This window comes from Gossypium raimondii, chromosome 1 (genome assembly GCF_025698545.1).
Source record: "Gossypium raimondii isolate GPD5lz chromosome 1, ASM2569854v1, whole genome shotgun sequence".
NCBI lineage: Eukaryota > Viridiplantae > Streptophyta > Magnoliopsida > Malvales > Malvaceae > Gossypium > Gossypium raimondii.
In genome coordinates this window covers 9,645,903-9,657,544 of record NC_068565.1, presented here as the reverse complement: position 1 = coordinate 9,657,544, position 11,642 = coordinate 9,645,903, and the positions used below count along the sequence as shown (strand labels likewise).

The 11,642-nt window shown below is 32.9% G+C and overlaps 1 protein-coding gene across 2 annotated transcripts; it reads left to right on the top strand.

Annotated features, from left to right (window-relative positions):
- Positions 1 to 6,700: 6,700 nt before the first annotated feature.
- On the top strand, positions 6,701 to 8,619 carry LOC105781054 (alpha-1,3-arabinosyltransferase XAT3). 2 transcript variants are annotated; one of them, XM_052631437.1, is made up of 4 exons: positions 6,701 to 6,781; positions 6,940 to 7,065; positions 7,151 to 7,228; positions 7,333 to 8,619. In XM_052631437.1, the coding sequence occupies exons 2-4, from the start codon at positions 6,948 to 6,950 to the stop codon at positions 8,499 to 8,501; spliced, it is 1,365 nt and encodes a 454-aa protein (XP_052487397.1). In that variant the 5' UTR covers positions 6,701 to 6,781; positions 6,940 to 6,947; the 3' UTR covers positions 8,502 to 8,619. The 2 variants fall into 2 exon arrangements, with proteins under 2 accessions (XP_052487397.1, XP_012461084.1); XM_012605630.2 differs by lacking the exon at positions 6,701 to 6,781 and having other exon boundaries at positions 6,791 to 7,065.
- The last annotated feature ends 3,023 nt before the right edge of the window (positions 8,620 to 11,642 follow it).

Sequence of the window (11,642 nt, the reverse complement as noted above, 5' to 3'; positions counted from 1 at the left end):
AGCCTACAAACTTCCAGTGATGGTGATGATGTGTTTGCCTTATGGCATCGCAGACTTGGTCATCTGTCTGTTCAATTATTAAAATTGTTATTGATAAGTGTAAAATTGTCTCCAATAAATGTGCCTTGATAATATTTGTATTGCATGTCAAAAGGGAAAATCTCATAAACTATATTTTTCAAGTTCTGCTACTAAATATAAGGATTTTTTGACTTGGTTGTCTCCGACTTATGGGGCTCGACATCAGTTGTATGTGTTAATAATCTGTATTATATTTCATTCATCGACATGTATAGTCAGTTTACTTGGATTTATCTCATTCAACGTAAGTCTCGGACAGTGGAGTGTTTTCTTCAGTTTCAGAAAATGATCCAAACTCAGTTTAGAAAAGGCATTAAAAGGTTTCAAAGTGATTGGGGTGGTGAGTATCGTGCATTCTAGCCCTTGGTCTCAACAGACGCTGGTGGTTCATCTGTTTAGGGCTCTGCTCCAGGTCTAGTCTCTTCGGCTCCTTCGTCTGTTCCACTGGGGAATACTCATACTATGGTTATTAGATCTAAGGCTGGGATTTTTAAACCCAAGGCTCTGTCGGTTGAAACCGTTGACTATGAACCACGCACGGTTGAGGAGGCGCTTACTGATCTAGAATGAAAACTCACAATCCAAGCTGAGTTTGATGCTCTTATGGGTAACTCCACTTGGGAACTTGTTTCTTTGCCTCATGGACAGAAGGTGATAGGGTGTAAGTGGCTTTTCAAGATAAAGAAAAATCCTAATGGGACCATTGCTCGGTGAAAGGCTCGACTGGTCGCGAAAGGGTGTTTGCAGGTTCTTGGATGTGATTTCAATGAAATGTTTAGCCCTGTGGTCAAACTAGTGACTATTCGAACCATATTGACGGTTGCCATTTCTCGTGGTTGGTAACTTCTTCAAGTCGATGTCAATAATGCTTTTTTAAATGGTGATCTCACTGACGAATTTTTCATGCAATAAACTTCAAGTTATGTTCAGTCTGGTCCGACTGGTGAGCAATTGGTATGTCGTCTGACAAAGGCATTATATGGGTTGTGTCAAGTGCCACGTGCCTGGCTTGATAAATTAAAGTGGTTTCTTGTTTTTACAGGATTTTTCGTGTCTGATTCTGATGCGTCTCTGTTTGTTTGTGTAACGACCGAGTCTATCATCTATATTCTGGTTTATGTGGATGATATTATTATTACAGGGAGTACGAATGACAGTATAAATGGTTTTATTCAGCTGTTACTTCTTAGGTATTGAAGTTACTCGATCTTCCACTGGGAGTCTACACTTATGCCAGTGCAAGTACATCAGAGTTCTTGACAGGAGCTCATTGACTAATGCAAATAGTGTTCATACACCAATAATCAGTTTGTCCATGTTGTCTAAAGATGAGGGCGAGTGTCTTGTTGATCTTATAGAATATCCAAATCTTGCTGGTGGACTTCAATATGTGGTCTTGACCCGGCCTGATATTGCTTATGTTGTGAATCGTGTCTGTCAGTTTATGCATGCGCTTACTTCAGTTCATTTAGTGGCTTTAAAAAGAATCTTACGGTATATACGTGGGACTATTGATCATGGCTTGATTTTTCATCCATCCGACAGACTATCTCTCATTGGTTATGCTGATGCCAATTGGGGATTGGATTTTGATGATCGCCGGTCTACGACAGGACATTGTGTGTATTTTGGAAATATGCCCATCTCGTGATGTTTGAAAAAGTAACAAGTTATTTCTCAATCGACAGCAGAAGCAGAATATTGAAGTCTTGTTGCCGCTACTCGTGATATTACATGGTTAGTCTCTCTGCTAACGGAGTTACAGATTCATTCTGTCGATTCCCCTATTGTTTGGTATGACAATTCTAGTGCAGTAGTGGTTGTTGCTAATCCGGTCTTACACTCCAAGTTTATACATGTTAAACTTGACCTATTTTTTATCTGTAAAAAGGTAGCTGACGGTTCGCTCATTGTCGGTGAGGTACCAGTATGTGACCAAGTTGCTGACATTTTTATAAAACCCTTGTCTGTCTCTTTGTTTACTCGATTTTGTAATTTTTTCGGGTCTTACCTATTGAGAAGTTGGGTGAATGTTAGAGTATGTGAATACGTTAGGTTGTTAGTCTGTTATCAAGTCTGGTATATTGTTAGTGGATTAGTTAGCAGCAGTTAGTCATACTTACTTATGTATATAAGTCCTATCTTTGTACTGATACAGGCAGATTATGAATACAAAAATTAAATCATTCTTTTCAATATTTCTCTCTATTATTCAGTTTTATAGAGTTACTAACAAGGCCCTTGGTCTTGATGGCTACACAACCAAACTCTTTCAAGCTACATGAGATATTGTTAGGATGGATGTGGTGAAAGCTATTTAGCTTTTCTTTCATTTAGGAGAGTTGCTTGTTGCTTTCAATTATAACATTATTGCCCCAAATTCGAAGGTTTAAAACTTTATGAAAGTCACTGATTTCAGGCCAATTTCATGTTTCAACACTATTTATAAATACATTACAAAGATTCTTACAAAAAAAAAAAACTCTGCCCGCTATTATTTGTTCAAATCAGAGTGCTTTTCTTGAAGGAAGGGAGTTAGTGGACAATGTTTTGCTAGCATAAGAAATTGTGAATGGATATAGGAGGAAATATCTTTCACCAATGTGTGCTCTCAAGGTGGATCTTAGGAAGGCATTTGATTCACTTGAATGGGGCTTTATCAATTTATTTTAAAGGGTTTTTGGTTTTCCAGTGGTGTTTAGGAGTTGGATTATGGTATGTATTACTCACTCTAAGTTTTTAATTCTTTTAAATGGTGGGTTAGTGGGTTATATTTCATGAGCTAAAGGACTAAGGCAGGGAGATCCATTGTCTCCCTACTTGTATATTCTTGGAATGAATGTCTTGTCTTGTTTACTCAATTTGGTTAGCTCTTAAGGGGTTTTGGAGTATCATCCAAAGTACAAAAGAGTTCAACTTACACATTTGTGCTTTGTTGACAACCTGCTAGTTTTTACCAAAGGAAATTGTTGTTCCATTCGAGTTGTTTGCATTGTGCTTGATTTTTTTCATAAAATTATAGGGTTGCAAATGATTTCTTGTAAACATGAGCTTTATAGCTCTAGTATTAGTGGTGCTTGTTTGGGTGAGATTGTTGAATAAACAAGTTTGAAGCTTGAGAAACTACTTGTAATGTATCTTGGAGTACCCTTAATCACTAGAAGTCTCAAGAGGAGTAATTGTAAGGTTCTTATGGAGAAGGTAACTAGCGGATTTAGAAGTTGGGCTGCTAAAAGTCTCTCATTTGCTGGTAGACTTCAGTTGTTGAATTCAATAATTTCCAGTTTGCAGAATTTTTGGTGTAGAATTTTTTTTCTCCCTGCTAAAGTGCTTAAGAATATTACAAAACTGTGTAATGTCTTTCTTCGGAAAAGGGATGAGACTTTAGCTAAAGGAGCAAAGGTTAGTTGAGGAAATATCAGTCACCCTAAAATAAAAGGTGGATTGTGGATAAAAGATTTGTTGGTTTGCAATAAAGCTTGCAGGATGAGGAACTAATGGCAGTTTCTTGTTAATGTAGGGTCAATTTGGGTGGCCTGGATTAAGGAGTATATGTTGAAAGGGGTAAATGTTTGGCATGGTCAGCCACTCTAATGGCATAGCTGAACATGGAAGAAGATTTTAAAATTAAGAGATTATTTTCTTTCTTTTGAAGATCCTTTTGCACCATACAAAGTAAAAGCTGTTTGGGATCTGTTAAGACATAAAAAAGAAAAGTTGCTCTGGCATAAGATTGTTTGGGGAGGGCTTTCAAGTCCTAGACATGGTTTTGTGCCATGGCTTCAACAAAGGATAGATTGGCTTCTTGGGAGTATCAACTAAGATTGGCTTCTTGGGAGTATCAACTACACACTGTGTGTGCTATGCAGTGAGGGTAAAGAAAGTAGAAACCAGTTATTTGTCTTTTATTGCTAAACGAGATTGGAAGTTTGTGCTGATGGCTTTTAATGTGGAGCAATAATTTTATTCTTGGTAGAAGCTTCTGGATTGGATACAAAGGCATGGAAGGGGAAATCTTTTTGCTCTACTGATTTTCTACTTGCTTGGAATTCATGAAACCTTGGAGAAATCCTTTGGATGTAGGAAGTTGTTGAATGTTTCAAATATAATGTTTAGGGATTGGGGACTAATTGAAAATTAGGTTTCTCTCGAGGTTGTGTTTGTAGCAAAACTTTACTAATGAAAATACTTATCCAAAAAAAAATATTATTAAATGGATTATTCACAAACAATATATTTAATTATATAAACATAATATTTATAAAATTTTATATATGAAGTATATAGTTACTCATTTTATATATAATTAAAATTTGATATTTTTGTTTTCTTCATGTTCATTTTACAAATTATTTTTAGGATTTATTCTTGTCTCTACCAATAATATTATTTTTAATGTTCGAACTTACATTTTTTAGGAGTACAATGCACCTTACTACTACACTCATTAATATTTTTGATTATAAAATTTAATATTTAAAACCAAAATAATATAAATATAATTTTACTTTTTACTTTTCAGGAACAATACTTCAAAGATAAAAGTAATTCGAAATAATCTTTTAACATTTTCATTTTAATTTATTATTTTATTAGATGGGGAATGAGTTGGCTTGAACTTTGGTTTTGATGTCGACAACATCTTAAGCAATATTAGTTAGTTACCATTAATGTCACGGGGCTAAATCTTTCGTTTCGCGATCCGTTCGGCCTTAGGCAGTCCGTTCGTCCAAACTCACCTAAGTCAGCCTTTACTCAAGTAATGATTCCTTAAGAACTCCTCCAAGGAACTAATTTGTATAGCGGAAGCAAACTATGCCAAAAGAAGGTACAAAGAACAACAAAAAACCACAGAAAAGAATGTACGAAAGGTGTTTGAGTAAATGCTCTCAGAATTCTATTACTCTTAAGAATTCAACATACAATGGAATGATTTACAAGTGGGCGGGGGGAGGCTCTCTATTTATAGTTGAGCTCCCCCAAAACCGACGGACAAGATTAAGTTACATTGACGGATGAGATTAACCATATCCCTCAATCGACTCACTTTTCTGGCTCTTCCACGGGTCTCCATTAGCTCACTCTAGCCAATAACTTCTTTCGAAATCCCAACAGTGCCTTCGAACCAATAGCTCTAATACCACTTGTCACGGGGCTAAACGATTCCCATCTTATCGACAAACCTCCACTGGGCTCATCTTGTGCCATGGTCATGGGCTTTGCACTTTGGCCCGTGACACTAGACCATAGCTAATTAACATCATTCTTCTTCTTCTCCTCCTCTTTATTAATATTAAATATCAAGGGTCACCTTAAAATAGTATTGTTTTTATTTCGATCACTTAATTTTTTTTGTCAATTTAGTTACCTCCGTAATTAAAATTAACCAAAATGGTCACCTAACTATTAAACCCTTAGCGGATTGTTAACTGTACTTGCAAAAAAAGAAAAAAGATATTTATTTAGTCCCCTTAAAAATTAAAAAAAAAATTAAGTTATCCCCTTAAATCTCCATCGAAATTAAACCTATATTAATTAACATAAAAAATACTAGATCCAACCTCCAATATGCTTCTACAGCTGTCTTCCCCCACTATCTCCTTCATTTCCTCTTCCAATCTCGACACTGAGGTAAATTTTTTAATTCCATGTTTTCCCATTTATTTATTTTCCAACTAAATAGTTTAGTTGCACACGTTTCTCAAATGCACCATAATATTCACGTTTTCCCATTTATTAATTTTCCAATCAAAGTCAATGGTGACATCAACGATGGAGGAAGAAGAAGGTATTGAAGCAATGATGACATTTTTTAAGGTGGAAACCATGACAAAGTTTTCTTGTTCGGGTGAAAGACGACGGAGTTGATATGATGGTGACGTCATAGAGGGTGGAGCTACGGTAAATCGATGTGTTTTCCTTTGCCTAAGCATAAAAAATTAAAACTTCATGGGTATATCAACGATGTTAATTGAAATTTTGTAATTTTTAAATTGACAAAAAGAATATTAAAATTTTAAATTTAACACCACTAAATTTTAAAATTTATCCAATCAACATTTCACTAGTGTTTTTTTGATTCAATGTTTCTTTTAAATAAGTTAAAAACTTACTATTTTTTTATTACTTCTATTGTACATAATATAATATTAATAATTTTAAAAGAAAAACTTAAGTACGAGAACCAAAAAATTGAAGAACCCATTGCATTTTTCCTGCTCTCTTCCTCTCCTCTCTCTTTCAATCTCCATTTGGTACATTAAATCAAAATATTATCTATAAATATGATTAATCTTATAAATAATAAAACTTAGTAAATGAAAAATAAGATATTAATTATTCAAAAGATTTCTTGTACTTTTGTATATGTGTGAAATAATTAGATTTAAATTTTTAATCATCAAATATATATATAAATAAGTTTTGGATTGTTTTAACCACCAAATATATATACTAGAATGAACATTGCAAGTTTTATAATTTCAAATTTATGGTAAATAGTGATGTTAAATCGTGGGAGCCACGAAACGAAGCCAATAAACAAGCAACAACTATCAGGAATTAGTAATTAATAATTTAAAAACTACTGGTCAACTATCAACTACCAACAACCTTATTCTAAAAATATAAACCTAGTTATACAACCAATTATTCTTGAAGAACATAATTCAGCAATGCAGCTGAAGCTTCCCTTTCATTGGTTAATAATTATGCCTTAGAAAGATCCAAATGCTAAATATATTATATGATGATCGGAGGCTAACTATATGAAATCTTAATATTTTATTTACTTTTTTTTGTTTGAGGTTTTTCAAAGGCATTCATTAGTATCAAACAGTTTTCTTTTTCTTTTTGCAGGTTGAAAGATGATGGAGAAGGAATCAGGGAGGCTGGTGAATTGTGCAACTTTACCTATCTGTTTAGTGTTAATCAGTCTGGTTTATGCTACGTTTTTTCATTCTAATGACACCATTCTTGAATCATGTAATCATCCTTTAGCAATTAAGTATTTTGGTATATATTTTCGTTTATATATTATTGGCTGATTTGAGACTCTTTGGAAATGAAGGGGGCAATCTCAGCAGTGAAAAGATCAATATTGATGCAGTTGACCCTCAAGAATTTCTATTAAGGAGGCTTGTTAGAGGTTATCTCTTCATCTCTTTCATTTTTTTGAATTAAATACATGCCAATTCACAATCAAGAGTATTTTAAGACCATATATTATATATATTGTGTTGCGTGGAACAGGAGATGATCGAGTTCAATTAGACTCCAATGGATTTTCATGCCGCGCGGATGTTCATACACAAGTATGCGTTGCAAATAAACCAGTAAGGATTTACTACAAAGGGTTGACAGTTTATGTGCCATCTGATTCTGACCAACCTCAAGTTAAGAGAATTGTTAAGCCTTACGCAAGGCTGGAAGATGAAACCGCCATGAAACGTGTTTCCCCAGTTCAGATACTGCATGGGAAAAACACCATTGATCCACCAGCCTGCAATTTCACCCACAATGTCACAGCTGTTGTCTTCTCTTCCAAAGGCTTCACAGGCAATGTTTTTCATGAGTTTAATGAGATTATCATCCCTTTATTCATCACTACTCGCCATTTCCGATCCAGAGTACGGTTTGTAATCACAGATTTCGAGCTTTGGTGGGTTCAGAAGTACAACAGATGTCTATCTCACTTGTCCGCTTATGAGGTTATAAATCCTGGAACAGATGATGGAAGCGTTCATTGTTTTCCAGGGGCTGTTATAGGGCTTACATACCATGACAATCTAGCCCTCAACTCTACTGATATTCCAGGAGGTTATTCCATGTTTGATTTCAAGCAGTTCTTGAAAGAATCATACAATCTGAAAATAAACCATGTGTCTGAGATACAAAAGCCAATGCTGATGCTTATATCACGCCGTAAAACGAGACGGTTTTTGAACGAAGATAAAATGGTGGAGATGATAATGGAACTAGGCTTTCAAATCACAAGGGTGGAACCGGAGTGGATGTACAACTTGGACGAGTTTGCTGAGGTGGTGAACTCTTGTAGTGTGATGCTTGGAGCCCATGGTGCTGGGCTAACAAATGAGATATTTTTGCCCACTGGAGCAGTGATGGTTCAAGTGGTGCCACTGCAAAATGAATGGGTGGCAACCACCTACTACGGTGGACCAGCAAAGGAAATGGGTGTCCGATATTTAGAGTACAAGATTGAACCAGAAGAAAGTTCGTTGTTCGACACTTATGGTAAAGATCACCCTGTGTTTACTGATCCAAAATCTATAATCTCTAAAGGATACAATGCATTCAGGTCTGTGTATTTAGATCAAGACCTAAAGATCAATTTAGAGAGATTTAAGAAGACCCTTATTGAAGCTAAGCAAATTGTTGAAAGCTCAACTCCCATTAATTGATGAATGTAAATTCAATCAAGATACAGCAAGAGATTTAGCTTATATAATTCATTTTATTTCACAAGACTGCCAATAAAAGCAATGAAAATTGGCTTAAATGTAGCACAATTCTTCATCATAGTAAGCCCATTTCAACTGCATATTCTACTTTCTCAAAAGCTTGATATTATCAAGGGTTTTTTACCAAAATATTACAAAAAAAATAAAAAAATACTAAAATAATATACAAAAAAAAGTTTATTTACCAAAATAATACCAAAAAAAAAAAACAAAACAGCTGAATGGAGGGCCTGCCAGAGGCGGCACCAATGGTGCCTGTGGCAGAGGCGGCACCAACATGTTCGTATTTCAGCCCTTTGTTCATATTTTTTTCCCGGATTTTATTACTTTAAAAAAATATATTATTTTCTAATTTATTATTTGACATTATTTTAGTACATTATGCTTGAAATATATTCATTTAGTGTGTTTTTATTGAAAGTAATAAAATTGGGAAAAAATACGAACAAAGGGCGAAATAAGGGTGTTTTTAAATTTATTTAAAAACACAATAAATAATACATTTCAAACATCTTGTACTAAAATAATGTAAAATAATAAAATCCGAAAAAAATATCGAACAAAGGGCGAAATAAGAGTTTTTTAAAATTTATTTAAAAACACACTAAATGAATACATTTCAAACATAATGTACTAAAATAATGTAAAATAATAAAATTAGAAAATAGTATATTTTTTAAAAATGTATTCATTTAGAGTGTTTTTAAATAAATTAAAAAAACCATTATTTCAACCATTTGTTGTATTTTTTCCTAGATTTTATTACTTTTAAAAATATACTATTTTCTAATTTTATTATTTTAAATTATTTTAGTACATTATGTTTGAAATGTATTCATTTAATGTGTTTTTAAATAAATTTAAAAAACCTTTATTTCAACCCTTTGTTCGTATTTTTTCCGATTTTATCACTTTCAATAAAATATACTATTTTATAATTTTATTATTTTACATTATTTTAGTACATTACATTTGAAAAGTATTCATTTAGTGTGTTTTTAAATAAATTAAAAAACTCTTATTTCGCCATTTGTTCGTATTTTTTCCGGATTTTATTACTTTTAATAAAAATATATTATTTTCATATTTTATTATTTTACATTATTTTAGTACATTATGTTTGAAATGTATTCATTTACTGTGTTTTTAAATAAATTTAAAAAACCCTTATTTCGCCCTTTGCTCTTATTTTTTCCCCGGATTTTATTACTTTCAATAAAAAACACACTAAATGAATATATTTCAAGCATAATGTACTAAAATAATGTAAAATAATAAATTAGAAAATAATATATTTTTTTAAAGTAATAAAATTCAGGAAAAAATACGAACAATGGGCTGAAATACGAACATGTTGGTGCCGCCTCTGCCACAGGCACCATTGGTGCCGCCTGTGGCAGGCCCTCCATTCAGCTGTTTTTTTTTTGTATTATTTGGTAAATAAACTTTTTTGTATATTATTTTGGTTTTTTTTTTTTTTGCAATATTTTGGTAAAAAACCCTATTATTAAACATCCATCCTTTAGTAGCATAATAGTATCCAATATTAACATTAGCTCTTCCAAGATTTGAAAACATATGCATCAAAACAATTTTGCTTAACCAAGCTCCAAATTAGGCCACACTCTCACCAGCTATTTGGGTCCAAAATTTTGATTAATTACTTTATTCTAAATTGAATTAAAAATTTATAGCTTCTTTTGGACTTGGCATAAATAAAGGCTTTAAGAAAGACTATTGAAACTATGATTTTGGGTTTAATGTTTGATTTGGGTTTTTGATCTCTTGCAAGTTACATTCTTTATTTCTCCTACTCTCTTACTTAAAAGGGGTAAATATGAAATGGTTTTTGCATACGCATGCATCTTAGCTTAAACATCTCGAGTTTAAATTTTGTAGATGAAGAAAATAATATTGGGAGAGTTTTTTTCTTTTATTCATTAATTTCCTTCAACTTTTTTTAATTTAAATCATAAATTGATATTTAAACCATACTTATTTCTCATCTTGATACCTAAACCTTTTTTTAAAAAAAGTTGGTACCTAAACTTCTTTTATTATTGTTAGAAGTGGTATCTAAACTATATTTTTTTTCCATGTTGTTACCTTCATTAGTTAATCATTAATCAATGATGGCTGTCGAAACCATATTTTGATATTTGAAAAATGGGTATCGATTTTGAAAATGAAAATGAAGCCGCCACCGATATTTTATTAAGGTGTGATCGGTTCACCATAAATTTTAGGTTTGCGAGATTTGAGAAAATAGGTCCGGGAGTCGGTTACGCACGAGGAAGGGTTAGCACCCTCGTAACGCCCAAAATTGGTACCGAATTGATTATTTAATGTCTTAATGTCAAAATTTTGAAAAGATTTTAAAATACGATCCTTTTATTTTGAATAAAATGAATTGGAAGATAAAACTCATTTATTTTAAAGAAATAAATTGTTACACTCAGTAAGTTAGAGTGCAACATTTTAAATCCTCAAAATTAAGCTTATCCTTTAATTTTTAAAACCTGTGCATTTTGAGAAGGATATCCGATTATTTGGGTCAAATGAGAAAATCAAAACCCAATAAGTTAGGGCTCGATTTCACAAAATTCCTAAATATCGAATATTGCCTTTATTTGCATTTATTGGAAAAATCCTCGTCTCGAGAGAACAATATGTCATATCCAATGCGTTAGGACACCACGTATCGAATTCTCGAGAATGAATTTTTTATTTATGTTTTAATCAAAAGGGATATTCTCGATTATTTAGATTCGACGAGAAAAATTGGAACCCAATACGTTAGGGCTCCATTCTCTCGAGGATTCCACATTCGAGTATTGCGTTATTTTGAAAGTTTTTTTGGATAGATTGGTTTTGATACTTAAACGATATTAAACGTGATTCTTTTAAGGCGAATAAAGTGCGATGGAATGACAATGTGAAGTGATAACTCGTAGACCAAAGTATACACTAATGAACACAAACAATCAATAGACAAATACAAGCAAGCGTACCAACAATAATTTCAATCATGCATTATACAAATACCAATATAAATATTCAAAAATTAAATGGATTAATATT